Raw genomic sequence first — 26,037 nt, 5'->3', positions numbered from 1 at the left:
TAATTAACAAATTTTTAAAATATTTAATAAGAAAATAGTAAAGAAAAGTATCTAATTATTTCTTAAATTAATTAAATTATATAACTAATATTTAAATAACTGTACATTCAGTTCTGCTTTTCTATATATAGATTATTGCGAATTAAAAGAAAAAACATTATTTAGAAACGATACATCATGGTAAATCTGTTTTTGTTTAATGAAAATACAAAAATATGACAAAAAATTTTAAAAGAATTATCAATACATATCAGAGACAAATTATATGCTAATTATCGAAGTTATGTGTATTATTTTCTAACATTTCATCGTCGTAATGTTCAGTACATTCATCGCCGCGTTGATATTCATCGTCCATGGCTGCATCTGGAAATTCATTTATTTTTGATTGATGGAATATTGATCTCTCTTTTATATCTTCATCAACATCGTCGATATCGTGATCTTCAGCACTATGTCTTGTTTTTTCTGATGCGTTGCCGCACGTTTCACCATTGCAATTTTTGCAAAATGTATTGCATTTCAAACCAACCTTTTTACAATCACACCGGCCTTTTATGCAATTACCCTGACAGCTGCACAATAGTTGTGAAAATAAATAAAATTATAAGATAACGCTACATAAGTTTGTAAATAAATTAATATAAATTATCGCTAATGTAACTTACATTTTTTTAGAAACTCTTCTGATACAACAGCAGTTCCTATGTCTATTAACGTGGGAATAATAATAAAATTAGTCTTTTCCCATCCCCAAACTTTCGGATTTAGAGTCCGTCCTATTCCCAGCCATAGTTACATTTGATAATAGACTCGTTTCGAATGTTTTTGCGATGCTGCTTTTGCTGGTGGTACTGATGACAATATCGACTCTTTTTTGGCAGTTTTAGCTGAAGCCAAATAAAATTTGTATCGAAGTTCGTTGAGTATTAAGTTCTTATTTTTGAAACTGTTATATCAACTTTTCGTTATTTCTTCAGCAACAGGATATAAGTCGTCGATAACTTGAATTTCTTCATAAAAAATAGAAGTACTTCTTTGAAAAGCTTTAATTTTTGATTAATGAAATTATGTTTTTCTTGCCTTGATTGAAAATGTGCTAGTGAAATCACATCCAGAAAAAACGTGGACAAATAAAATAAAAGAATCAAGTCAATAGAAAAAAATTGCTGAAAATGAAATGTAAAATTTATTGTTTCGGACACCATTTCATATGAATATAAATTTTTTTTATTAATCTTAAGCCAATAACGTTTAGTTTTGGGCCCATGGATGCGATATTTATCGGTATTAAAAGGTGAAGAAAAAGGTGAAAAAAATGAAAAAAAAAAATGAAAAAAAAAAAAAAATAAATAAATAACAGTGCTATTTTTTTTTTAATTTGTAATTTTCACATAAAAAACTCATTTTAGGGACTTCTAACCATCACAATTCGAAAGAGCGACCTTAAAAACATAGATTACAGCGATTCAATTTTTTTTTTCGATTAAATTCATCGTACAGTAAATTTCTGAATTACGATGACGAAAAGACGCTAATGAGTGAATGTTTGTACTCGTAGCTTATCTGCACAGGGATGTTATCAGACCCAAGAAATTATATGTAGTATTATCTGGGGTTCGAACATGGGACTCTATTAAAATATATCTTGGAAATCAAATACGTACACAATTAACATAAAATTACGTTTATAAAGACTTATTCCGTAACTATCGAAAATAATTATTATTTCTATTTTAACCCATTTATCATACAGTTTGATGTTAATATAAGACTTAAAAATAAAATTGCTACTTTCAACTGGTTTTTAATTTTATAATAATTATTATTAATTCTATAAATCATGGTATTAATTTATTGTATTATTAATAAATGATTAATAATTAATCCAAAAAAGTAATCCAAAAAATTACAATAAACTTGGTGAGACTTCCAAATATTCTTCTTAAGTTCTATTGAATAATTTTCAAATTTAATTGTACTATCAATAACACGTGTAAATCTATTTGCTCAACACCAAAATTTATAAAAATTTCCATTTATAATAATTGTAATAATATTAATTATTGTTATTCAAGTATATTTATTTTTGATAAAAAATTTAAGCAAGTAGCTATGAATTTGATTGTTCTTATGATTACAGCATTATATTTAACAAAAAAGGCTGGAATAAAATTGTTCAAGGAATCCAATATATCATGAAAAACTATTGAAGAACAAGTTTAAGTATAATAAAGTAAACGCCACCCGAGACAAGAATCTACTTTCCCGCACTTGTATCGTAATATGCTATTCCCATATTTCTATCGCAGTGCGTACTATATCAACACGCCATGCACAAATCATACATTACGATACAAGTGCGGGAAAGTAGATTCTTGCCTCGCGTGGCGTTTACGCCCGAACGAAGCGAGGGAGGAAAGGTACACGAGACGAGAAACTATTTCCCGAACATGTGCCGTACCGTATTTTTTGATACGACGTGTGAAAAGTGCGATTTTCAACGCACGTTTTTTGCCGAGCGTACGGGAAAAGCGCATTTTCCGCACGGAGTGTCGAAATAGTACATTACGATACAAGTGCGGGAAAGTAGATTCTTGTCTCGTGTGGCTTTTACGCCCGAGCGAAGCGAGGGTGGAAGGGTACACGAGACGAAAAACTCTTTCCCGAACATGTGCCGTACCGTATTTTTTGATACGACGTGTGGAAAGTGCAATTTTCAACGCACGTTTTCTGCCGAGCGTGCGGGAAAGACGCACTTTGCGCACGGAGTGTCGAAAAATACCATACCTATACACACACACGTATATACTAGATGTTCGGGAAAGAGATTGTAGTGTTGTATGTCTTCCCAGCCTCGCTTCATTATATATATACGTGTATAAGTGTAATTCATATTGTTCGAAATAATAAAATGGTTTCAAAGAAGATTTGAAATATTGAATGTAGATAATAATAAGTCACGTAAATAATTTTAATGGAAATGTTTTTTCTTTTTGTTTTAATTGAAAAATTTTATATAAAAATTGGTATATTTATGTACATACATTTGACAATACTCTAGCAACTTACGTAATTTGCATTGTTTTTGCATCAACTGACTAACATTATAATTAAAAATCGTTTTTTTTCCGCAAGTATACAACAAAAATAAAAATTTGTATAAGAATTAATGATATTGAATGGTATGTACAATAATACATTTCCTATTGCAAGCACAAGTATTAATATTAAATTTGCAAAGGCACTTCAAATATCATTACAAAAATAGTCATGAATTCTTTTTATCATTGTTATAAAACTATAAAGTGTTATAAAATAAAAATCCCAATGTATTTTTAGCTAAAACAATTGACAATTCTGCAATATGAATTTATCAAACTATGCGATATTCTACTCAAATATGATAGTTGCAGTAAAACTTTAAATATAATAAGAAATACCATAAATACCATAAGCTATCTTTAAAATCCAAGAGGATTTACTTGTACGACTCCACCAGCATCGCAAACATTTCTTGATATTTTACTTAGATTAGAAAAAACAGCTAAATTTTTAGAAGCGCCAACTGTTTTCAAATTATATGCAACACGACTGGAAGCCTAGAGATATACAAAAAAAATTTGTTATTAAAATGGTCAATATACTTCGATATTTTGCTTTTATACAGCGAAAATTTCGATTACCTCAGAACACCAGACTTCGGCCATCAACATTTCATGTTTAGCCGATGGAAGATTCTTACTAGCAGATAAAGTTGCTCGACTCAAAACGGCAGCCATTGTAAACGTATCTATAGCTGCTTGAGCCAGTCTATTCAATATAAATTGTTCATCAACTATTCCTTTGCCGTACTTTACCAGAATGGATTCAATTGTTGAACCAAACGATTCAATGCTCTATCAGGAAATAAAATAGAGAATTAAATAAAGTTCAATAATATAGAACTTTTAGCTATTAATAACGTACTTTGGCACATAAATTAGCAGAATCAGCAAGTTTAGGATGGACTAAGGGAGTCAAATTTGGTGAATTCAAACCAATAACTCTGGTAGCTCTTCTGGATACTTCTTCAGCAATCAAACCTAAGTTAGCAGTCGGATTTTTAAACGCCATCTGCAATTCTTTTAAGTGGCTACCTGCATACTGAATGCCTGTTAAGGCAACAAATAATCGTAAGATATCGTTCGTTCCTTCAAATATCCTGAATACTCTCAGGTCCCGCAACACTTTCTCCAATCCTGTGCCCTTCATGTACCCCATCCCTCCAAGAATTTGAATAGCTTCATCACAAACGTACCAAGCCGATTCGGATGCAAAAATCTATGTAATTAAAATTAAATGTAAATCAATCTTGAAAAAACTGTCAAATCTTATACAAAATTTATATAAATTACTTTTGAAATAGCTGCTTCTAGATGGTAATCTTGATAACCCATATCCATCATACCTGAAATCATGTAGGCCATTGATTGAGTAATATACTGTAACATTGCCATGCGAGCTAATTTTTCTTGAATAGTTCCATAGTTGTCGATTGTTTTCCCAAATTGTACTCGTTGAACAGCGTGCTCTGCAGCTTTTTGAATACAATATTGCATGGTTCCAGAAAGAGCTGCTGCCATACCAAACCTTCCATTGTTTAGAATTTGCATAGCTACCTGATATTAAAATTATTTAGTTCATAAACCAAAAATAAATTTGAAATAATAAAAATAATATTCTTGTAACATTACTTTGAACCCTTGTCCTTCTCCTCCCAAAAGATTCTCAGCAGGAACTATTACATCTTCATAATATACTTCTGTTGTGTTACTGCATTTTATTCCCATTTTATTTTCTGGTGGTCCACTAGTAACACCACCAAATGCTCTTTCTACGATGAATGCGGTGACTTTATCTTTGGTCTCTCCAGTGACTGAATCTTTCATTGGTACTTGTGCAAAAACCGTCATTATTTCAGCCATTCCTCCATTTGAAATCCATATTTTACTACCATTGAGAACATAATGTGAACCATCAGCAGATTTTACAGCTCTACTGCGCACAGAGCCTGCATCAGAACCACAGCTTGGCTCAGTAAGACAAAAAGCAGCCATATCACCATTACAAACTCTTGGAAGATATTTTGCTTTTTGTTCTGGAGTACCAAATAAGAGAATACCCTAAAATATTCATTTAATTGTACAAAAACTGGAAATTTTCAATCATTATACATTGTACCAGATGATCATGAACAATTAATCAATGAATTGAATTCAATGATATTTATAAAGTACCTTGAAACCTATACTCTGATGAGCTCCTAATGTTATACCCACTCCTAAATCATTGCGTCCAACTATTTCTACTAATCTTCCATATTGGGTGTTATTAAGACCAAGTCCACTTAGTTCTTGTGGAACTTGAATGCCAAAGGCTCCTAGATCCCATAGGGCTTTCATTGTTTTTTCGTCAATTGAAGCAGTTTCATCATTTTTGACAGGGTCATTAATTTCCTAAAACATCATTAAAAAATTGAATTTCATGATCTTTGAATATTATATAAAAACATTATACCTCAAAAAATTTCTCAATTGGATCTATCATCATCTTTAATGTTTCTTGTTGTTCTTCATTTAAACATTCAGGGAACGGAAATACCTGATTAGATACTAATTGACCCCGAAATATGTTCATAGTAAATGATTGTGATTCTTTGCTAATAGATTTGTTAGCTTTTGATTTCTCTATAGTTGTTCTCGTTGCTACTTGTGTTGCAAAGCATCTGTAATATAAAAGTTAATTAAATAATAAAAGTCTATATACTATATTGACAATTAACTGAAAATTATTTTTCTTGCCAAAATTCACAAGTATTTATAATAAAAGTAAACCAACAGTGTACAATAAATAAGAAAATCAGTTGATATCATAAAAAGTTATCAAAGAGTTACATGAGATGACTAGTTCATGTTCAAAGTCCACCAATAAAGCACATGATCAAAGGTCAAAAAAATCTGTTACTTTTGCAATGTTATTTTTAGTAACGTTAAGAACATAATGCATTCAAACTACAATGTTGATACTTGTAGTGTAATTAAATATATACAAAATTAATACGAAAATATGCAAGTCATTTACATTCATCTAATAAAGAATTTAGGTCAATAATATTCTGAATAGATCAAATATTACATTAACATTATGCGACGTTCTATTACATACATAATAATAAGTAGTGGAAGTTTTCGAGACCTGTAGCTATTAAATAGTAAAAAAAACAAACACTTACCTGACATTCGAATTAACTAATTTAGTAAGATATTTTGGAGCTAAAGCTAAAATTTTTGACGCACAAATCATTTTTCAGAAATATGTTTGCAAAGGTCAAATACGACTCACGATTGACTACGTCAACTATTTGCGCGTGGGACTAATATAATAGTATTTCTACCATATAGTATAGAAATAATATGTATATATATATATCTATACTTGTGAATATTTTGATGACGTGTTTTGATAGCCGTGAACACGAAGCGCGAAGCAGATAGCTGTCAATGGCAAGCCTATCTCGTCTCGTATTGGCCGTATACCATAAACGAAACGAGCCCCTCCAATATCTTTTGCTCATGCGCATTTGTTACTCTATAGCATCATGCAATGACATGATGCTTGGAGCATAAATTAACATTAGGGTTGGCAACCTAGCTTCACCATCGTTACTCTGGTCCGTGTGGTTATAGCTAATTGGCTAATATAGCTGAATAGCTTGTGTTGTGTACAACATCGGAACCTTTGACAATCACATCTTTTTAATTTCGAGAGATTATAGGCGCATAATAAAGATACGTTAAATTAGTATGGACTGTAAAAAAAGGTGTTGATTATTGATAATATTGCTACATTTTCTAGCAAAGATGAACATGACAAAATCTATTGGCTTAGTTGAAATATTAATTGATGAGATTGCTTTAGAAGGTTTGGACGGAATAACATTGGAAGGTATTAAGTTGTACTGGCTTTTATTGACATATATTGACTTTTATTTTTTACTTACTTTTATCGATTATTGATATTTTATTGATATATCGATTATCTGAAATCTAATATAAGCACATTTGTTAACATTTTCTAAATATTTATTTATATTATTTAAAAAATTTTGTTTCAGCATTATGGCAGCGATTAGCTATGAGACTTGGTGATACTCTTCCATTAAAAAATGCTTTTATGCAACAAATATGGATAATTTGTTTAGAATTGCATGACTTTAAATTTTTTGAATTAGAAAATGCCAGGGAGACTTTGGTAATATTTGATCGCTATGAGCTAGAGTATATGAGCTCAGAAGTAGAAAAAGTAAGCAAATTTTTATTATGCAATAAAGAGTAAAAAATTTCAATCATTTTTTTTTGTCTTGCAGGGATATGATCAACGAGACATTTATCCTCATTGTCCAGTTGAGGATGTTAAGCTTGGTATTAAAGGCTCTTGCTCCACTTATCATTCTCGTAAAGATGTATCTACTATAGTAAAAGATTTGACTCTATGCGAGGTTATTGAAAAATATGGACAGAAATTAGTTATTGTTGCTAGTCAAGATTTGAGAGAAAATGCTTTAATAGATAGTACAGTGAGTCCTATTATTCAGCTATCACTACCACATTATTGTCTTTTGGAACGAATTGGTAGAACAAGAAAAATGGGAGAGATATCAATAAAAAAATCTGCTCACATAAAAGAAGATGCCAAAACCTTATTCTACATGAGAAAAGTTCTATTGGAGCAAGGATTGATTAGAAAGCAAGTTTATTATCAAGGTACTACAGGTGCTGCTTATAATGGTCAAAATATAGGAACATTAATACACCTTACTAGATTTTACAACGTAAGAAAGCCTAAAGTAATAATGTGGGCTGAACATCTTATCAACTTTCTTAAATCAAAGGAAAATTATGCTGCTGAATACAATGAAGTTAAAACTGAACTAAACTTGGATTATTCTATTAAAAAATTTTTCAAAATTCAAATGTTGCAAAAAGTTTTCAGAACTGATTTGAAAGTACCTTATAGATCATATTACCCAAATCATTCAGACAAAGAATGGCATGTGAAAGCTAATGCAAGCAAAGAAAGAATAATTAAGCTTGTTACATTAACAGATCCAAATACAGAAATAACTGATATCTGGCGTACTGAAGAATCTAAAGAAGACTGTGACTTTTGTCAACTAGATATTAGAAATCATAAGTTATATACACCATTCTTGAAACAGATTTATGCTGCTGTTGAGTCAAAAGAAAGTAAAGGAGCTAGCCAGTCCGAGCTTGCCACAGAAATGGGATTCCCAAAATTAATAGGTCGGGCAATACTTCGGAATCTTGACAAATCGAAAATTGTATCTTCATATGTAGATGATGTTGGTAGACAAAGAACCAAAAAATTTGTATCAAAAAAATTTGAATCGCAAAATTTTAGAAAGAAACAACTAGAAAACGAAATTATAAAAATAAAGAAAAACATTGACTCTGTAGTAGGAGAAAAAAGGAAACCAAGTATAACCAGAGGCAAAGAAAGTGAAGTTACAAAAGTTGTTATTCAGCATGGTCTAGAATCTAACGAAAATATTTTATTGGCAAATATTGATTCAAAAAATGAAAATGCAATTAATAAAAATAATCAAGATCTGTTATCAAGGGCAAATAGCATACTCCGGAAATATAAAATAACAAAAACTAGAAATAAATATAAGTATACATCATTAACGAATATTAAAAAGACATTAGGAATAAATTACAAATGCAATGAAAAATTACCTTTAAATGAGAATAATAGTACAAATACAATTAAGAGTCAGCAGACTGAAGGTATTCATGAAAGTGATTTTTATAAAATGATAGAAACAAATGTGATTATTCAAAAACCAGAATGTAAGAAGAAATCCTCAAAAGTCGCTGTTGTTGGATTTATGAAAGATGTGCAAGACTCTGATAATTTGCAATCAACTGTTTCTTATAGATTAATACGCAGAGCAAACTTAATCTTAGATAGTGTAAAAGAGCATAAGATAATTGAAGATACGCAGAAATTAATGAAGTACATAAACAAAGAAGAAGATAAAGAAGGTCTTGATGTTAGAATGGATAAAAATTCACTCATCAGACTCTTGCAAAAATTATCAGAAGATAATTTGATTAAGTACATCAAATTGGTGTTAAGAAATAAGAATCATACAAAAGAAAAAGTTGTCAATTTTATCTGTGATCCATCTGTAAACGAAGACGATACAGTAATTCAGTCGGCGATTGAACAAGCCAAATTAAAATTTTGTATGATGGAAACAAATATATTAAATTTAATTGATGGTGAAAAAAAAGTATCCACAGTTGATAACACAGAATCAAGTACGAGAAAATCGGAAGAAGGCAAATACATTATTTATAGAAACGATGTAAGTCAGTTTAATCTAGTTTCATTTTATAATATTCTGAAGATTTTTATTTATTATTCGAATATTTTGCAGAGTTTAGGGAAAAAATATGGATACTGCCCGAAATTCGTGCGTTTGAAGGCAATGCATATATTTTTATATTATTTAATTTACGATCATACTGAAAAACCAGAATCAAAAAGTGATTTTTTTGAACATCTCAGACAACAAGGATACTCGTCAGATGATTTACCCGATAAAAATGTTGATGTTTACAGCAAAGAAATTAACTGGAAAATGTTAATTCCACCTCTACCTAAACATCGAGGTATGAGCTTTTAGACCCCGGTCTCATAGGTACGTACGGATGCGGACGGATACGGACGCGAATCGCAACTGTTGTAACATCACTAAAAATATCTAGTTCGATTATTTAGTACCAACACTACCGGTAGTGAGTAAAAGTGACTGTTGTTTAAAACTGTAGCGCCGAACGTACCACATTTAATGTTCAAATGTCAGGTCTACAATTTACTTTTCAAATTTTCATGAATATTGCTTATTGATGAGTATACTAATGTAAAAAAAGTTTTTGGGATGATTAATACATATCATTTATATATATTTTCTTCTTCTCATATATTCAAGTACTTCCATAAAATTAAGGCCTAATTCCAATAATTAATTGTAGTTGAAAGTATATCAATTCTCTATCATTTGCCATCTTATAGACTGCAATAATATAATGGTTAGATAGGCGTTCATTAAATGCGGTACGTTCGGCGCTACAGTTTTAAACAACAGTCACTTTTGCTCACTACCGGTAGTGTTGGTACTAAATAATCGAACTAGATATTTTTAGTGATGTTACTAGAGTTGCGATTCGCGTCCGTATCCGTCCGCATTCGTACGTACCTATGGGACCGGGGCCTTAATGAAAACATCTTGTTTTAAATGAACTTGTTTCAGGTTATCCAAAAGGATGGGCATTAATTCGTGATATATTGTTGCGAATGCCTTTGTCTATTTTTGTCAAAGTTCACAATGTGAATTTCGAAGTACTGGGTTTACAAGAGTACCTCAACCATCCAGTGAAAAAACACTTTTTGATGAGAGACATACCGTCAGCTATTCGTAATTTATTATTTTTGAGGCGCAAGTACATGTTTAGTGTTCACGAACTCGTGACGAGGTTGTGTTTTTTGGGTCTCGTGCAGTTTGGACCACAAATGTTGAAGGAGAAAGATCAAGTTTTTATTTACCTCAATCGTAAGACTGAACTTCTCGACACGACATCATCCGCAGCTGGTTATCACAAAATTGAGGACAAGCCTTATCCAGTGATTAAATTTTGTTTCTCCACAATGGCTGAAGTCGAACGCTATTGGTACGAAATGTGGAATACGTGTATCAACACTGATTTGGGAGGTCGCAATGTAGTAGAAGGCAAAGACATCCTCTTGGAGGATCTCCCGCGTAAGCCTGAAATGATTGAAGCTACCAGAGTAAAAACTGTCGCGGAAGCAATAGTCGACGACATAGGTTTCGTGCCCGGAGATCGCAAAGGTGCAGCCGGCATTGATTCCGCCTTTTTCTCTCATTTGAAAAGAAATTGGAATTGGATAAATGCCGTTCAGCAAAGCAAGCCTAAAAAACCAAACTGGCCCACGCAGACGGTCAATCTGACTAAAGCAAGCATTCGCTATCGTGCCTCTCATCCTCGCAAAGTACTTCAGGTACTTTATTATAATTTCGCTCTCAAATATAACGTGTTAAAAATACTGCTTTCTTTTACAGACAAAGAAACGATCAAGTCCAGTAAAACATGGTCAAGGAAAAACAGGTACAGATTCATCAAAATTTGTAGAAAAGACAAAGACGAAGCGTCACGTTCCTTTGAACTTGTCTTTTGTACAGTCCAGTAAACCATCAAAGGTGATTCGTAAGGTTTTGCCACGAAAACGAGCTCTACGCAATCGCGTTAAGTACGATGAAATAGACTTTAGCGCTCTGCAACGCATGGATAAGCTTCGAGTTGACTGGGAGCAACACGAGGACAACATTTTGCTGGTATGCAAAGTCGCGATGGTCTATCTTTGTCCAAATCCAAGACGCAATCCAGTTACTTTTACAGCGATAAGAGATGTTTTGCGCTCCTATTCATTCACATCGTACAATAAAACGTCAAGGGCATGTCAGAGAAGACTACTTTACATGCTGAAACAGCCAAAAACGGTCAACAGTGTTCTATTAGGAGTTGAAGAGGTGAGTTTATATTCACTTGCACATACAACATCCACCACCAACAATATTTTGGTGATAAATTACATTAATGTTTCAGATTAAACAAGATTACCATGTGAACAAACGATTTGGTGGCCTAAATGAAAAGCTAAGAAGCGAAAGTGAAAGTGTTATGGAGTACGAGAAGAAAATTGAAAAAGTGTTTAAAGATTTGGTTACCTACATCGCTAAAAAATATTATAACATATCGGATATGGAGCACCGAGAGCCGATAATACTTCCAAAAACTATTCAAGAGTTCAACGTCTTTCACAAATTGAAGCTACCTACTAAAACAATCTCATCTCCTGGAGTTTCCAAAGAAGTTAGGGACATCACTGACATACATACAGCCACAATCAACTCTGTCATTCACAGTTCCATGTGTTGTGGTAAAGAACGGAGATCTTGGGCCTATCAACTGTTTCGAGTAAGCTACACGAAGTATCCTCGACAAAATGTCATAACAAATTACATTATACAATCGAAATTTGTTTGTAGGTATATCAGCAGTATCCAGAGTATCTACTGAGAAGTGCTATGCTGAAAATTCGTGCCGATCAAATGGTCACTATGAAGAAAAGTTATATGTCTGCCTACAAAAAGTTTGGCAATTGCATGCCGATGAGTAGTTCTCAGTATCAACTAAGTTCAGCTTACTATTACAAGTTCCGGACAAAATGGCCCTATGAAGTATTTTCTGAATCTTATGAAATGTTAATGCAGCTGTTAGAAAATTATATTGAAAGGCAAAGCAAAGATATTAATGGTGTTGAAGTGAAACCAGGTCTCGGGGGTATGGTAGCAGCAGTCTACGATTTTCTGGGTGCCAATAACATAGACATTGACACCGAGATTCCTGACCAAATTATCATGCTTGATCCAGGCTTGCCAGAAAAGGACGAAGTCTATCAAAGAATAGCAGTTCGATATCAAAGTATTTTAAATGGGCTTAATTCGGAGTCTGTCGATGATGTAAAGGTAACACGCTTGTATAAATTATGATTTTTAATGTGACTGACTGTTGTCGTGATACGAGTTGCATTTATGTTTTAGAGCACGGTAAATGAAAATAATGAATTGAATGAAGCCAGACAGACAGATATGGTTGATGAACAACAAAATTTCGTTGCAGTTCGTTCCACAAAGCGAATGGCGGAAGAATATCACCAAAATCTGAAAGCTAAACGGCTAAAAGTTAGTAATGACGAGGATAATTTGCGACGTGAGAAAGATCAAGCGGAAGTTGAAATGAAAATCAGAACAGAGGAGATAAATATTGTACAAAATGAAGCGCCAAAAACCAGCTCTCCAGAAGAAAATGCTTTAACGAGCGAACCTATGGTTATCAATTGCTGTAATGATGAACAAAAACTCGAAAGCCTTTTGTTTGAAAGTCAGTCTTGGACGCATCATATTTTGGATTTGCAATCTTGTGCTGATAAAGATTTAGAAACTAATCTAGGCATACCAACAGTGCAAAATAATAGTACAAATTCTTTATCTATTAACCATATGCAATCGTTTTTAGATTATATTTCTAATAAAGAAGATTTGTCATGCTCTGAAAGTAAAGGTACATACATCAAAGTAAACGAACTTGTAAAAAATGTTGCCAATTGGGAGGCTATGGAAGATCTTGAGAGTCGCATTGAAGTTCAAGATGTACGAACACGACAAACACGTATTGCCATGTTGAGGATGCGTGAAGAGTTACACGATCTTACTTTTCATGATAGCCACCATGCTCACGAATATTTTGTTGTCAACTCATTTAAATTGTTCTCATCTCTCAAGGTAACTGAAGGACTTGAAAACCCCACAACAACTTATAAAGGTATGAATTTGCCAAAAGCATTGTTACCTATTAACATCGAAATAGCTGATAAAATATTGGAAGATATTAAGAAATTTGCGGTTTTCCCTAAAAATCCCATTCCCTATCAGAACTTCGAAACAGAAATGAAAGCTAATGAAAAATTCGACTGGAATGAAGTAAACAACATTTGCAAATTCATAAAGAGCAAAGAAGAGTTTGGCGCATCTCTGCACGAATTAGTGGCAAGTTGAAGTAATTTATATAATGCTATAAAATTGACTTTTGCAAATAATAAGCTATTTATTATGTTCTAGACAAATTTCAATTACCTCAAAAATACCCTGGCCGATATTTTGGTATTTTTATCGGAAAAACGGATTGTTTTACGTGCTGGAATAATTGCCGTGCGTTACATATATCAAAAATTTACAAATCCTTGGATTATTCATTCGTACAAAATACTTCGCCTAGAAAAAGAATCTCATCAGTCATTGCCAAGAGGCAGCGTTTACGTTCTAGATAACGACGAAAGCACACTTGGCAAAGAAAAAGAAAACAATAGAGTCACTACAGCAGCAAATTTATTTTATAATACTCCAAAGTCTCATGCTAATGAAATTTCTACCAAAGCTTCTAATATTTTTGTTGAATCTTCTAAAAAACCTTCTGTAAGCAATACTAAACTTTATATTATACAGCATATTGTCATTCAAACTAGAGTATTTACAGATATTAATTTTTGTATATACTTTTTTAGGAAACAAATGTCACAGAAAACACAAATAATAATAAGATTATGGAAGCAAGTACTACTATTAGCAATTCAGACGTGATTAAAATGAATAATTCTGAAGAAATTAAGGTAAATTCCACATTTCAATTTATAACTTGTTATTTAATTTACTATAATATTATATTTTGCGTTTAGAATGATAATGTTAACGATGTCAATGGGAATGCGGCAAGTCTGAAAAGGCTACGTCGAAACAGAACTGTACTTTTGAAACCAAAAGATATTTATCGAGCAGCTAAATTGTTGGATTTCAAGTGAGTAGAAATATACTTATATAATTTGTAACTATGTCATCACGGAAGGTTATTCAACGTAAAAAATTTTCAGCACCGCTGAAGAAATAAAGGTAGTTATCAAGCCTTGGATAAGAATTGATGGTGTTTTAAATAGACGAGTTCTAGATCGTATGCTTGGAGCAGTTTTATGTTACTGCTTTGAAAAACCTGGTACATCTCTTACCAATGTACAAAATAGATTCACACCTGCTATACAACCTTATCATACGAGAGAATTAATAGAGGTATTGTTTTTTATTCTTCATTAGTAGTTGCAAGCATAAATATTCCAAGAAATAATTATTATAAAAATATTTTCATTTTATTTTAGATTTTAACTAGACTTGGCTGTGTGATCATGTCAGTTCAAAAAATGTCCAAAGTAACTTTATTTTCTCGACCAGCTAAGCTTGATATGAGTATGTAAATTATTTAAAGTTGATAATATTTCTTGTTCTCAATTAGTATTCTAATATTTGATTCATATTTTAGCTGGAAATCCTGATTTGACTGCGGATAGCGATTCTGTTTTTATTAAGCCTACAATACTATCAACATTAAAATTCGGAATGTTTTTGAGTAACAGATCTTACAATTTGGATTTTTTATCCACTTTGTAAACATACATTCGTTGTAAATATGTGCGTTGGTGTTATACTATTTAATTTTACGTAAACTTCATATTTTTCTAATAAAGTAATTTATTGATTCTCATTATCTTATTTGTTACTTATATACTCCAACATTCAACATAAAGCCTTGTCTACGAGTAGACTTTAAGATTTTTCACTTTAACTTTCAAACTCCAATTGTATAAAAAAATGCAATATTAGAAATGAATATTTTCGATAAAAGGCGCAAAAAAGTATACCTAACTAATAGTTAATTGATTTTCGATTGAAAATTGTATGAAAAGTAATTAATAGTGAACGTTAATAGTGAACGCAACCTACTTAAAGTCAATGCTTAGACAAGGAGTCACATTATAATAATTGTAAGTCTTAGACATTTAAAAGTTACAATCTTCATTTCTATCTTTAAAAATTTTAGATAAAATATTGACTTCCCGTGTTTCCACATTCGCATGTAATGCAGTAATCAAGCACAGTACTCCCAAATACTAACCAAAGTACTAATTTAATGTACCCATAAATGCAATGGAATCAAGTCGAAAACAAACTCTTTTGAATGAGATCAAATCTATTCGAAACGGTTGATTCACGTCAGAGATATGCGAAAACATGATATAAGAAAAATTATCTCGATTACAGAAGCTCTTTCGTTTTCTATTTTAAGTCAAAAAAAAAATTACTTAGCAGGAAAATGATTTCCGAAAATTACTGAAGCATAGAATGGAGAAATAGAAACTATTTAATAAAGCAATCTTGAATTGAAAATTAGTCCAAAAGTTGAAACTTGTGTCTAATTTCAAAAGTTTTTATACAATCAGTGTACTACAAATACTTGTTCAGAGATATCATGATTTTCATACACAGATATCTTACAAGATACAATTTTGTTTAATTTTAATACAAAATTAATAAAGTAAGTAATACAATGGAAAATTATTATTTAAATAAATTTTAATAACGATAATAAATAAATGAATGAAAAATATATATTGAATATTTTAGGTGCACAGAAAATGAATAGAACGTTAACAAATTGATTACGACTGAATTTTGGGCTTTATTTCTCTATCAAATATTAAAATTATATATCACTGTAACTACTTTTTGACATAATATGCATAATTTTTAGCATTTTTGTAAAACTTGTACAAGAGTAACAATATTACAGTAATTCTCTGAAGCATTTAGAATTGTATGTTTGTATGATTAAAATGTAATTATTGATTTGTATTAACATTGCATTTTTTTAATGAATAATTTCAACTTATTGTACATAATTGAGCAAACCATCGTGTAAAATAATTTTACAAATATTTTATACAATTTTCGTAACGAGTTTCACATTTCAGACTTTGTTTATTTTCATCAACAAATATATGTTTATTAACGATTATAATCGGGGTAAGGGAAAATTCTATGTATTGATTTGTTTGCTTATTATATACTATAATAAAAATTTATTCTCGTTCAACGGAATAGTTTCCTCTTTTTACATCTGACATTAATAAATAAAACACGCCTTGGGTATCATTGAATTTCTTCAGTTTTTCAACGGCAACAATAATTGAATAACTGTAAATTCGACATTTATAAATTCGTTACTCAAAATGAAATGGTATCTGTTGAATGGTAAATACATTTATAATAATAGTAATCGTGTTGTAATCGTGTATTGATAGTGAAAATTAATTTTATGCAATTAATTATAATACAGCGTACATTATGAGCCATGCTCTATAAAACACTTTTATACGTGATGACGAATTTCTAATAGTATTCATAGAAGTGATTTATACCTTGGATCCTTAGATACTTTTGCAAGTTATGCAATTAAAATCTCACTTTACCGCGCTTCGTTTTCGGCGGCAGTGACAACGAGTTTTGCAAGGGCAAGACTGACCGTACCTTACTATATACGTAAAAATTTAATACTTGATTATACTTAATAATAGAGGTATATATTTGTAAAATTAATATTTTATTCATTTCATTATAAATCAATAAATGAATCATCTTTATAAATCAATGTAAAAAATTGTGGATAAACTATAAAGCATGTAAAGAAAATCCTAAAATACTAAGACATTGCGTCAGTTTCGTGTTTTATAATAAATTTGCTATATCAATTAAAAATAAAGATCAAATAAAGGATTGGTAATATAATATAAAAATGTATTCAAGAAGAGTAAGGTAAATGCTTCAGACTTCACCAACTTGCAGTTTTTGTCACACCAATACAGAGATTCTTACAAAATGTATAATCTGATCTGTAGATTTATGAATTCATTCAAAGATTTTGAATTTGGTACCTAGCAAGCACAGGAGTCTCCTTTTCCATTGTTTCTTTGATCACTTGTCAATTTAATCTGGTCAGGAAACTCATTGTATAGCTCGACCTGTGAGTTTATTTAAGTTAATAAGTTTAATTAATTTTGTGTACAATGTTAGAATATGAATATTCAAACTTACTTCATTTTCTTGGGCTAATGCATTCTTGGCTATCGTTTGAAAAGCTTGTTCTACATTAATTGCTTCTTTTGCACTAGTCTCAAAATATGGTATATTGTTTTTAGATTGACACCATTGCTGAGCTCTTTTAATAGAAATCTAATTGGAAAATATTAATTCATTTTCGTTAATTATAATAATGATTTATTTCTTTATTAATTGAAATTATCTGCTGACATTTACAGAATTTATATCTGAATTTTACTTACAGCTCTGTTTTCCAAATCTACTTTATTTCCCAGAACTACAAATGGGAAATTATCAGGATCCCGTGGTGATGCTTGAATTAAAAATTCATCTCGCCAAGAATCCAATGACTTGAAAGTACTTGGTGCAGCAACATCAAAAACCAATACACAACAATCGGCACCTCTATAGAATGCAACACCTAATGACTGGAATCTCTCTTGACCAGCAGTATCCCAAATCTAAATAAATGCAATATTTTAATAAACTGTAGTAATTTGTTAGATTCAATTAGGTTCAATGATGACTTTAAGTAATATTAATTGAAATGTTTGTCATAGCCACCAAAATGAATAAAAGCTTAATGTTATCTATAAAAAGATTAACTATCAGCATAATACTAATTAATAACTCATCCTCATTTACCTGCATTGTTACTATCCTATCATCGACCATCACTTCTTTAGTCAAGAAGTCAGCTCCTATGGTAGCTTTATACTGGTTACTAAATTTTTTGTTTACATATTGATTCATTAATGAAGTTTTTCCCACTCCTGAATCACCAAGAATAATAACTTTCAACAAAACTTTCTTACGAGATGCCATTTTTGATTCTGCTCAAAATGCAACATTCATTAGGCATTAAATATTCCAAAAATTACAAAAAATAGATAACACAAGTTCTACATACCTTTATAACAAGTTAAGCTTAAGATTAAGTTTATTGAGGAAGTATGGAATGAAAATGTGTATATTCTACTGTTCTGGATAATGCTTGACAATCAGTTGTTCATACTCAATACCGTTTTTACTTCATCTGTGAATAAGAATAATATGAATCAAACATTGAATAACATTGTATTCAACACTGTTAACTCTGGCTAGTAAGCATGATTGTCTTTGTTTTATTATCAAGTGATTATTTGCACATGAGAAATTGATTCACGATTACATTGTTATCGCGAGGCGAAAGAAGGAAAGATTAAATACAACAGCAGTTTTCACAAAACGATAATTATATACATATAAACATAAGTAAAAAGGATCGTAAAACTGTACTATTCCCGCAGCTTTAATCTTGACTGTTTCGACGCAACGACTGAATCATACTGCTATGGCAGACGGAAAAATACCTACTATCCGCTTATGACGTATTAAGTAGCTTGAAAAATAAGATTTGTTACGAGTGAAAGAGTTGCCAATAAATTCGATCTGGTGTATCTAAAATCTAGCAGCGTTTGTTGAGAAACGCGGTGTATAAAATATAATTGCTGATTGTTGTATATTAAACACGAATTTGAACACTGATGGACGCGACAAGCATGCGTTTCCCTCGGGAGTCTCGAACAGAAATACGTAATGTTTAATCGCTACATACTCCTAGTATTTACGTATTTACTTCTCTGCGACTGGTCAAAGATCGAAAAACCGCGATTACGACGTAATTGAGAAACACACAGAGGACACAGGCAGACACACAAGTATTGCGCGTGAGAGACAGAGAGAAACAGATAGAGACGAGAGAGAGAGAGAGAGAGAGAGAGAGAGAGAGAGAGAGAGAGAGAGAGAGAGAGAGAGAGAGAGAGAGAGAGAGAGGGAGAGAGAGAGGGAGAGAGAGACAGAGAGAGACGAGAGAACGCAGTGGTGGAATGTGTGTGCTTGTGTGTGAAAGTCTGCCTTCAAATGTACATTCACCTACACAACAAAACAGGGCAGACGATGTCAAGAGAAATTGAAGAATTTAATCGAAAGGTCGCGTAGAAACAGTTATAAATTATTATACGTTGCCGTAGGCATCTACTCGATAATTAATAACTCTTTTTACTTACTTGCATGCACTAGGAGTTTAATGTTTAACGAAAGCAGGCAACATAGGCGAACAACAAAGAGGAAAAGATTTAGAGCAGTACAGGCTGCAGCTGCGCTTCCTCACACTGGCGACAGTGGTAGGCTCTGTTTAGAGCAGACTCCTCTCCTCTTTCGCGCTCTGGTGCTCTCGCTCTCTCTCTTTCCCTCTCTCTATCTTTCTCTCTCTCTCTCTCTCTCTCTCTCTCTCTCTCTCACTCACTCTCAACTCTGTGAACTACACGCACTGCATATACAAAGAAAATGGCGTTTTATATATGACGATATGTTCACAATCAACTGTATAGACTTGGCGCTCATCAACGGCTACACGCACACGTCAGCAAGACCATTTGAGTTGCATTCACAGGATATAATATACACTGATACGTATATAATGCGTGACTTGGAATCTCTTTTTCTCTCCAGCAGGATACACTCGTCACCTGTTCGTTGTATATATTTGATGATTCATACAAGAGCAACAAAGACGCAGACTTACTTCTACTCCTTCCCTCGCAAAACAAATTATATACGCACACACACTATGCACGAAAGTTCTATTCGATATATCGATCACTAACGCGTAGTCAATCAATCGCGGTGATTTAAATTGAGGACTGTGAAGGTAACCCCCTCGATTGTAAGGGAAATTATTGAAATAATTTTGACAACGGTATTAATTGCCCTAATTGTCCCTGATATCGGTGATAATTTCCTATTTTCGATTCGTCAACGGAAAATGCGTGAAAATCACGATTTTCCTCGATACATGAACAGGCTCGTTTACTTTAATAATTATTGATGAATTTTTGTGTTTGATAGCTTAAAATTTAAGATTTTAATTTCCCTCGACAGTCCATCAAATCGCATTTCCTATTCGTTGCACAATTTACAAATTAAAATTATTAAAATCTTAATTTTGAGCTATCAAACACAAAAATTCATCAATAATTATTAAAGTAAACGAGCCTGTTCATGTATCTAGGAAAATCGTGATTTTCACGCATTTTCCTTTGACGAATTGAAAATGGGAAATTATCACCGATATCAGGGACAATTAGGGCAATTAATATCGTTGTCAAAATTATTTTAATAATTTCCCTTACAATCGGGGGGGCTACCTTCACAGTCCTTTTAAATTGCCATTCCAGCCAATAATATCGTTTAAAAATTTATTCGCTTAAGGAAATCGCTGAGCCACATATGCGCATATGCGCGCGGACGAGGGCGTACGAGGGCGTACAAATCGCTAAAAATGTTGATAGTGCCAACAACAGAAAGTTACTTCTATTCCTCGCATGCTCTAAACGAACACACTTACTCCCGGAACAAACGTATCATAACCTTCAATAATATAGCGTTATGATACGTTTGTTCCGGGAGTAAGTGTGTTCGTTTGGGGCATGCGAGGAATAGAAGTAATTTTCTGTTGTTGGCACTACCAAAATTTTTAGCGATTTGTACGCGTTTGTACGCCCTCGTACGCGCATATGTGACGAGGGCCTGAATTGAATTTTACGTCAAGTGAAAAAATTTTTTAAATTGTAAAATAAAATACCTTTATCGTATAGATAATTTTTCTTGGATAATCATAAACATAATGATCAAAAAATTCTATTATTATAACAGCTGCATATTTAGTGTTTTTTTTACTCGCGAATCAAACGAATATATATACATTTTACAACAAATTATGAGAAAAAGAACAAAATTTGATTAATAATGAAATGCAAAATTAATTGATTATGTATTTTATTATAAATATTTTTTACACGATCTAAAATAAATTAGATCAAAATCGTTATCTTGTTTATTCTAAATATACAATTTAAAACCATGTAAATGTAGATTTTATTACATTTAATTATTTGTCTATCGCTAAATTTAATTATAATTTTTATTATTATTTTTAATAACGAATATAGATACTCAAGTGTCTATATTCATTCGTTTCAGTAACTACTTTTACAGTTCTTTCAGATAAAATATGCTATTACAGAATAAAAAAATCTCTAACCAAAAGTCGATGTTTTTAAAAACTTAAAATGGAAAAATTCACCACGAGCATTTTATTCACTTAAAAGTTTTATTTTTTAATATATGTAACGTTAGCAGTGAAAGAAGCTTAAGTGTATTTACTACCGATAACACGTAACATTAAACTGTAGTAATCAGAATAAAAGCTTTTTAAGTAAATATTGGATCAGGATAAATTTTAATGTATATTTTGTAGTATAATTTACAGCATTACTATAAGTAAAAAAAACAAAAAATTGAATATATTTATTTATGACCCATTCCTAATACTCAAGTTATTAGTCTTTCTTTTTCCACGTAAATTTAGCTCTCACAGAAGACAAATCCGGAGTTAATGGGCTCAAAATGCTAGATATGCTTGAAGTCGACATTTTCGGATGAGAAAATGGACATCCTGGTTTCATACAGTACGGATGATATTTGCATTGTATTGGAGGATGTGAAAATATACAGTTTAGTTTTGTACAGGCTGATCCGAATTTGCACTTTGGATGTTTGTAAGCACACTTATCTCCAAATTTACAAGCAGGAAAGGAACTACAAAAATATGAAACATTTTTCATTAACAACTGAATGTGTATATTGTTTATAATAGATTATTAAATTATTGTAATTGTATTATTTTGAACAATATTGCTAAAAGATTGAACTATTGAGTTTTCCTCTAAATTTTGTGTTTTCAGCCACTTTGAATCTTCCGAAGTTTATAAGAATTTTCAAAAATAAGCAAACATAATTGTAATTTTGATTTGATACTAATGGGTAAAATTGAATAGCTCGAAAACTAGATTCATTGTGAAAGGTTATTCCTACAATTTTATAAATTTCACATGTAAAGCAATTTGAAAACTCGAAAGCTGAGTGACCTCGGATCTTTGAACTAAGTCAAACATTAAAACTGTAGATTATACTGAATAATAATGTTACCTGCATGAAACTTCCGGGTGATAATAGGCACATTTGATGCCTAACGTACAATTTGGCCAGTATCGACATTTTTCACCAGATTTATCTGGTAGAGTCGTAATAACAGAACTTATCATTGGCCGTTTATCAGTATCTTTAAGAAATGAATCGTAAATTAGATTAAAGCATCTATAACGTTGCAAATACTAACATTTAAACTTATTGTGTATCAAACTCACGTAAAACTGATTCAAGTAAAGATGACATAAGTGATTTATCATTAGGACTGTTTGAGCGAGATCTGTTATATACAATAGGACTGAGTTTCCTTTTTTTCTGAGAATTTTCTTCAGGCTTAAAATTTTGATACGAATCATTTTCTTGAATTGTAATTCTTTTATTAATGAATTGATTTTCCGGATTTTCCTCATTTTCATAATAATTATAATATTGTTCTTCATTTTGTTCAAAAGATTCATCATTTATTATATGTTCACCTTCATTGTATGGTTCATATGGTTCACTCATTGTGGGTAATTCATCGTCTTCGTTCATCTATGCAGACGAAAGTAAATATCATTAAATGTAATTATACAATTAATTGAAAAAAATTAATGCTTTTACCTGTTCGTCAATTTGCTTTTCATCATCAGAATTTTGGTTTTCAAAAATATTATTATTGTATCCATTTAAGGTAACTAAAAACCTTTGCCTGTCATTACTTCTATTGAATAATGATTTAACTACATTGAAATCTTCATCAGTAACTGTTTTGGATGAAGCTAAATATGTATTATTGAAACTATTAAATTTAGTACAATCTTTACAATATTTACAACTTTCATTATACTTACAAGATTTTCCAGAATTTTTCAAATGTTTGTTATCAAGCTCTACTTGAATTTTTTCCATGACCATTCTTTTTTTTGAATTCAAATGTACAGAAAGTATTTTGCCTTCTCGAAGATCACGCTTTACTGTAATTTTACTTGTTGGCTTCTGTTCCTAAAAAATAATGTATTAATCCTTATAAAAGACTATTATCGTCATTTAAATTTTATTATTGAAATTGTACTTACTTTTAAACACGGATCAACTTTTTTTTGCATGACTACTGACTTATTGGCTTCTGCAACTGCTTTTAAAAGCAAGGATTTTGTAGCACGTTTTTGAAGTGCTTGCAATGGCTGCAAAGGCCTAGGCGTAACAATCACTTTACTGGGAACCTTACATTGATCACTATCATCATCATTTTCTTCGTTTTTACTTTCACTTTCTTCCTTCTTACTTGAGATTGGCATTTTTGATAAATATCTTTGTGTGGAATCTTGTGATTTAGGCTTTGGTACAGCTATTATTTGAGATTTAAGAGAAGTATTAACTGTAGATTCAGCATCATCATCTACCTCTTGATAATTTTGATTATTATGTGTCGCTCTTATTGAATCTGAGACTAAATCTAAACTTTCTCTTTCAAGAGATTTATTTCTTACTCCTAATCGACTCCGTATACTACTTATTTTAGGTTTACTTATTTTAGAAGAATTAGAAGATTTTAAAGATAATCTGCTCTGTTTATGACTGTTACTATTACCAAGACGAGACTTTATTGTTGATGATTTATCACTGAATCTTCCATTATCTTGCAAACTTGTTGATCTACTAGATTTATCTTTTCTCCAATTATCACTTCTATGCCTTTCATTTCTTGAATCTTCATTTGGTTTTCTTCTATCTGAACTCCTACTGCGATTAGAAGAATAATTCATATTGTTATTTTCATTTCTTTTACTTTCTGTATGTCTGTTTGGTGAATTTCTAGATCCTGTGCCATTTTTGCTGTGCAAATCTTGTTTTTTTGATGGAGAAGTGACGCCAAGTCTTGATTTAAGTGATACAATTGAAGTTATTTTTGGTTTGTTTACACTGGATTTACCTCTGTCATCTTCAGTGTCAAAGTGGTTAGAACATCTTTTACGCTTAGAACTTTGCAAATTTTCGTCATGAGAATCTTTTCCTAAAACATCTAATGTTCTTTTATTCGGCAAATAATCATTTGTTTTTTCAAGTGAAATGTTACTTTTTTCCACTTCTCTGGGTGGTGTCGATGAGTTTTCCATGTTAAAAGATTTTACTGGAATTTCATCAGAGGCTACTAATTCTGGTTTCTGAGAATGAGTTTTACTATTCTCTGAATCATTTGAATGTATAGAACTTGATTTCTTATTTGATTTATCTTTATTTATATCTGATTCTATTGAATGATCTTCTTCATTTAAAAATGCCAAGTCTCCAACAAGTTCCTCAAATTCTCTATCTCTATCTTGCTTTGCTATGAGTCCTGTCTTATTTGCAACATCGCTTTTGTCATTTTCTAACTTCACTTTATTTTCTTCTTCTTTTTTAATATTTACAGATGGAATTTCTTTATTAATTTTTTTCTTGGCAACTGTAACTTTTTGTAGTTTTTTTAGTACTTGATCATGCAACCAGTCAACAAAGGGTTCTGTACTATCTTCTAAAAATAAATTCAAATCTTCATTCATTTGCTGTCTAGATTTTTTGTTCACAACCATAACTAAAATATAATCAGGTAGTTCTTCATCATAACGCACTCCAAGTTCAAGTAATTTTGCCCTGATAGCACTCTAGAAATAAAGTAATAATAAAATATTTCTGTTCAGGATTATTTTTTATTACATATAAATAAAAAAAACAGAAATCACTTCATTGATATGCACATGATGCATGTAGAAATCTATTTGAGAAAATAGATATTACGAATTTTATTGAGTAAACAAAAAAACAAACAGATGAAAAGTAGGAAAAGTTATATTTTTATTTACCCTCAATTGATTTGTGATTTCCACACCACGGATATCCATTGTGATAGCTTGGTATTCTTCAAATTATAAAAAAAAATGAATTTTATTTTAATCTTTATTGTTTCGTTGGAAGCTTTCACACCAACACATTGTTTAAAAATCTTTTGGAAATTTCTCAAAACAAGAAGTTATCGTTCTTCTTTCGGCTGCTTCGCCATGTTTATAATGGTTTGTATCCACTAAACGATAAACGGTACCTATGTCGTTGTTATGAAAACCAAACCAAAGCCTAAAATTCAAAAAGAAATACTTTGACGTGAAAAAACTTATTGTATCAATATTGATGAAATATGAATGTCTTGATTTTTGTGTTTTTTGTCATTTACATTAATATTAAATATATCATTTATTCAATTTTTGTAAAAAAGAAATTTTATCAACGGTGGGTCAAAAAGTTACAAATTATACCTCTATTCACTGAAAGTATATATTGTTTGGACTTAGAATATC

At 31.4% G+C, this 26,037-nt stretch overlaps 4 protein-coding genes across 12 annotated transcripts; 1 reads left to right on the top strand and 3 right to left on the bottom strand.

The window, feature by feature from the left end:
- Nucleotides 1-1,947: 1,947 nt before the first annotated feature.
- Nucleotides 1,948-6,520, bottom strand: LOC131668272 (very long-chain specific acyl-CoA dehydrogenase, mitochondrial-like). The gene is made up of 8 exons (XM_058942304.1): nt 6,275-6,520; nt 5,560-5,767; nt 5,280-5,498; nt 4,737-5,165; nt 4,398-4,661; nt 3,970-4,323; nt 3,687-3,899; nt 1,948-3,602 (listed from the first exon to the last, which is right to left on the bottom strand). Exons 1-8 carry the CDS (start codon nt 6,343-6,345, stop codon nt 3,465-3,467), a joined length of 1,896 nt encoding a protein of 631 aa, XP_058798287.1. The 5' UTR covers nt 6,346-6,520; the 3' UTR covers nt 1,948-3,464.
- A 132-nt stretch (nt 6,521-6,652) lies between these two features.
- Nucleotides 6,653-16,125, top strand: LOC131668328 (general transcription factor 3C polypeptide 1). Its single transcript, XM_058942403.1, has 15 exons — nt 6,653-6,987; nt 7,157-7,344; nt 7,409-9,436; nt 9,509-9,743; nt 10,385-11,151; nt 11,213-11,680; nt 11,757-12,128; nt 12,200-12,679; nt 12,755-13,759; nt 13,832-14,185; nt 14,275-14,379; nt 14,446-14,564; nt 14,638-14,830; nt 14,917-15,004; nt 15,078-16,125. The coding sequence occupies exons 1-15, from the start codon at nt 6,903-6,905 to the stop codon at nt 15,203-15,205; spliced, it is 6,615 nt and encodes a 2,204-aa protein (XP_058798386.1). The 5' UTR covers nt 6,653-6,902; the 3' UTR covers nt 15,206-16,125.
- Nucleotides 16,126-16,250: 125 nt separating this feature from the next.
- On the bottom strand, nt 16,251-20,220 carry LOC131668333 (ras-related protein Rab-7a). Of its 7 annotated transcripts, XM_058942416.1 has the most exons (7): nt 19,741-19,963; nt 18,603-18,728; nt 18,338-18,525; nt 17,935-18,153; nt 17,687-17,824; nt 17,527-17,613; nt 16,251-16,789 (listed from the first exon to the last, which is right to left on the bottom strand). In XM_058942416.1, the coding sequence occupies exons 3-6, from the start codon at nt 18,515-18,517 to the stop codon at nt 17,527-17,529; spliced, it is 624 nt and encodes a 207-aa protein (XP_058798399.1). In that variant the 5' UTR covers nt 18,518-18,525; nt 18,603-18,728; nt 19,741-19,963; the 3' UTR covers nt 16,251-16,789. The 7 variants fall into 7 exon arrangements, with proteins under 7 accessions (XP_058798399.1, XP_058798395.1, XP_058798394.1 ...); XM_058942412.1 differs by lacking the exon at nt 19,741-19,963 and adding an exon at nt 19,980-20,220 and having other exon boundaries at nt 16,251-17,613; XM_058942411.1 differs by lacking the exon at nt 19,741-19,963 and adding an exon at nt 19,290-19,427 and having other exon boundaries at nt 16,251-17,613.
- A 960-nt stretch (nt 20,221-21,180) lies between these two features.
- On the bottom strand, nt 21,181-25,768 carry LOC131668330 (zinc finger CCCH domain-containing protein 14). Of its 3 annotated transcripts, none has more exons than XM_058942404.1 (7): nt 25,549-25,768; nt 23,782-25,350; nt 23,557-23,707; nt 23,327-23,484; nt 22,942-23,257; nt 22,724-22,856; nt 21,181-22,333 (listed from the first exon to the last, which is right to left on the bottom strand). In XM_058942404.1, exons 1-7 carry the CDS (start codon nt 25,585-25,587, stop codon nt 22,075-22,077), a joined length of 2,625 nt encoding a protein of 874 aa, XP_058798387.1. In that variant the 5' UTR covers nt 25,588-25,768; the 3' UTR covers nt 21,181-22,074. The 3 variants fall into 3 exon arrangements, with proteins under 3 accessions (XP_058798387.1, XP_058798389.1, XP_058798388.1); XM_058942406.1 differs by having other exon boundaries at nt 23,327-23,469; XM_058942405.1 differs by having other exon boundaries at nt 23,557-23,701.
- Between the last annotated feature and the right edge of the window lie 269 nt (nt 25,769-26,037).

This window comes from Phymastichus coffea, unplaced genomic scaffold (assembly GCF_024137745.1).
Source record: "Phymastichus coffea isolate CEN01 unplaced genomic scaffold, Cenicafe_Pcof_1.1 PCOF00076, whole genome shotgun sequence".
Lineage (NCBI taxonomy): Eukaryota > Metazoa > Arthropoda > Insecta > Hymenoptera > Eulophidae > Phymastichus > Phymastichus coffea.
The sequence above is the reverse complement of the archived record's forward strand: the minus strand, read 5'-3'. Positions and strand labels throughout refer to the sequence as shown.

Bases quoted from the DNA above. Each gene is read 5' to 3' on its own strand.
- LOC131668272 (XM_058942304.1), bottom strand. From the start codon at position 6,345: ATGATTTGTGCGTCAAAAATTTTAGCTTTAGCTCCAAAATATCTTACT. The intron at 5,768-6,274 runs GTAAGTGTTTGT...TTTATATTACAG, and splicing joins TTAGTTAATTCGAATGTCAG to ATGCTTTGCAACACAAGTAG. The intron at 5,499-5,559 runs GTATAATGTTTT...ATGATGTTTTAG, and splicing joins CAATTGAGAAATTTTTTGAG to GAAATTAATGACCCTGTCAA.
- LOC131668328 (XM_058942403.1), top strand. From the start codon at position 6,903: ATGAACATGACAAAATCTATTGGCTTAGTTGAAATATTAATTGATGAG. The intron at 11,681-11,756 runs GTGAGTTTATAT...TTAATGTTTCAG, and splicing joins TTCTATTAGGAGTTGAAGAG to ATTAAACAAGATTACCATGT. The intron at 13,760-13,831 runs GCAAGTTGAAGT...ATTATGTTCTAG, and splicing joins CATCTCTGCACGAATTAGTG to ACAAATTTCAATTACCTCAA.
- LOC131668333 (XM_058942412.1), bottom strand. From the start codon at position 18,517: ATGGCATCTCGTAAGAAAGTTTTGTTGAAAGTTATTATTCTTGGTGAT. The intron at 18,154-18,337 runs GTAAATGAGGAT...GCATTTATTTAG, and splicing joins ATAGGATAGTAACAATGCAG to ATTTGGGATACTGCTGGTCA. The intron at 17,825-17,934 runs GTAAGTAAAATT...TTTTCCAATTAG, and splicing joins TAGATTTGGAAAACAGAGCT to ATTTCTATTAAAAGAGCTCA.
- LOC131668330 (XM_058942404.1), bottom strand. From the start codon at position 25,587: ATGGATATCCGTGGTGTGGAAATCACAAATCAATTGAGG. The intron at 22,857-22,941 runs GTGAGTTTGATA...CATTTCTTAAAG, and splicing joins TTTACTTGAATCAGTTTTAC to ATACTGATAAACGGCCAATG. The intron at 22,334-22,723 runs GTAACATTATTA...ATATTTTTGTAG, and splicing joins CACCCGGAAGTTTCATGCAG to TTCCTTTCCTGCTTGTAAAT.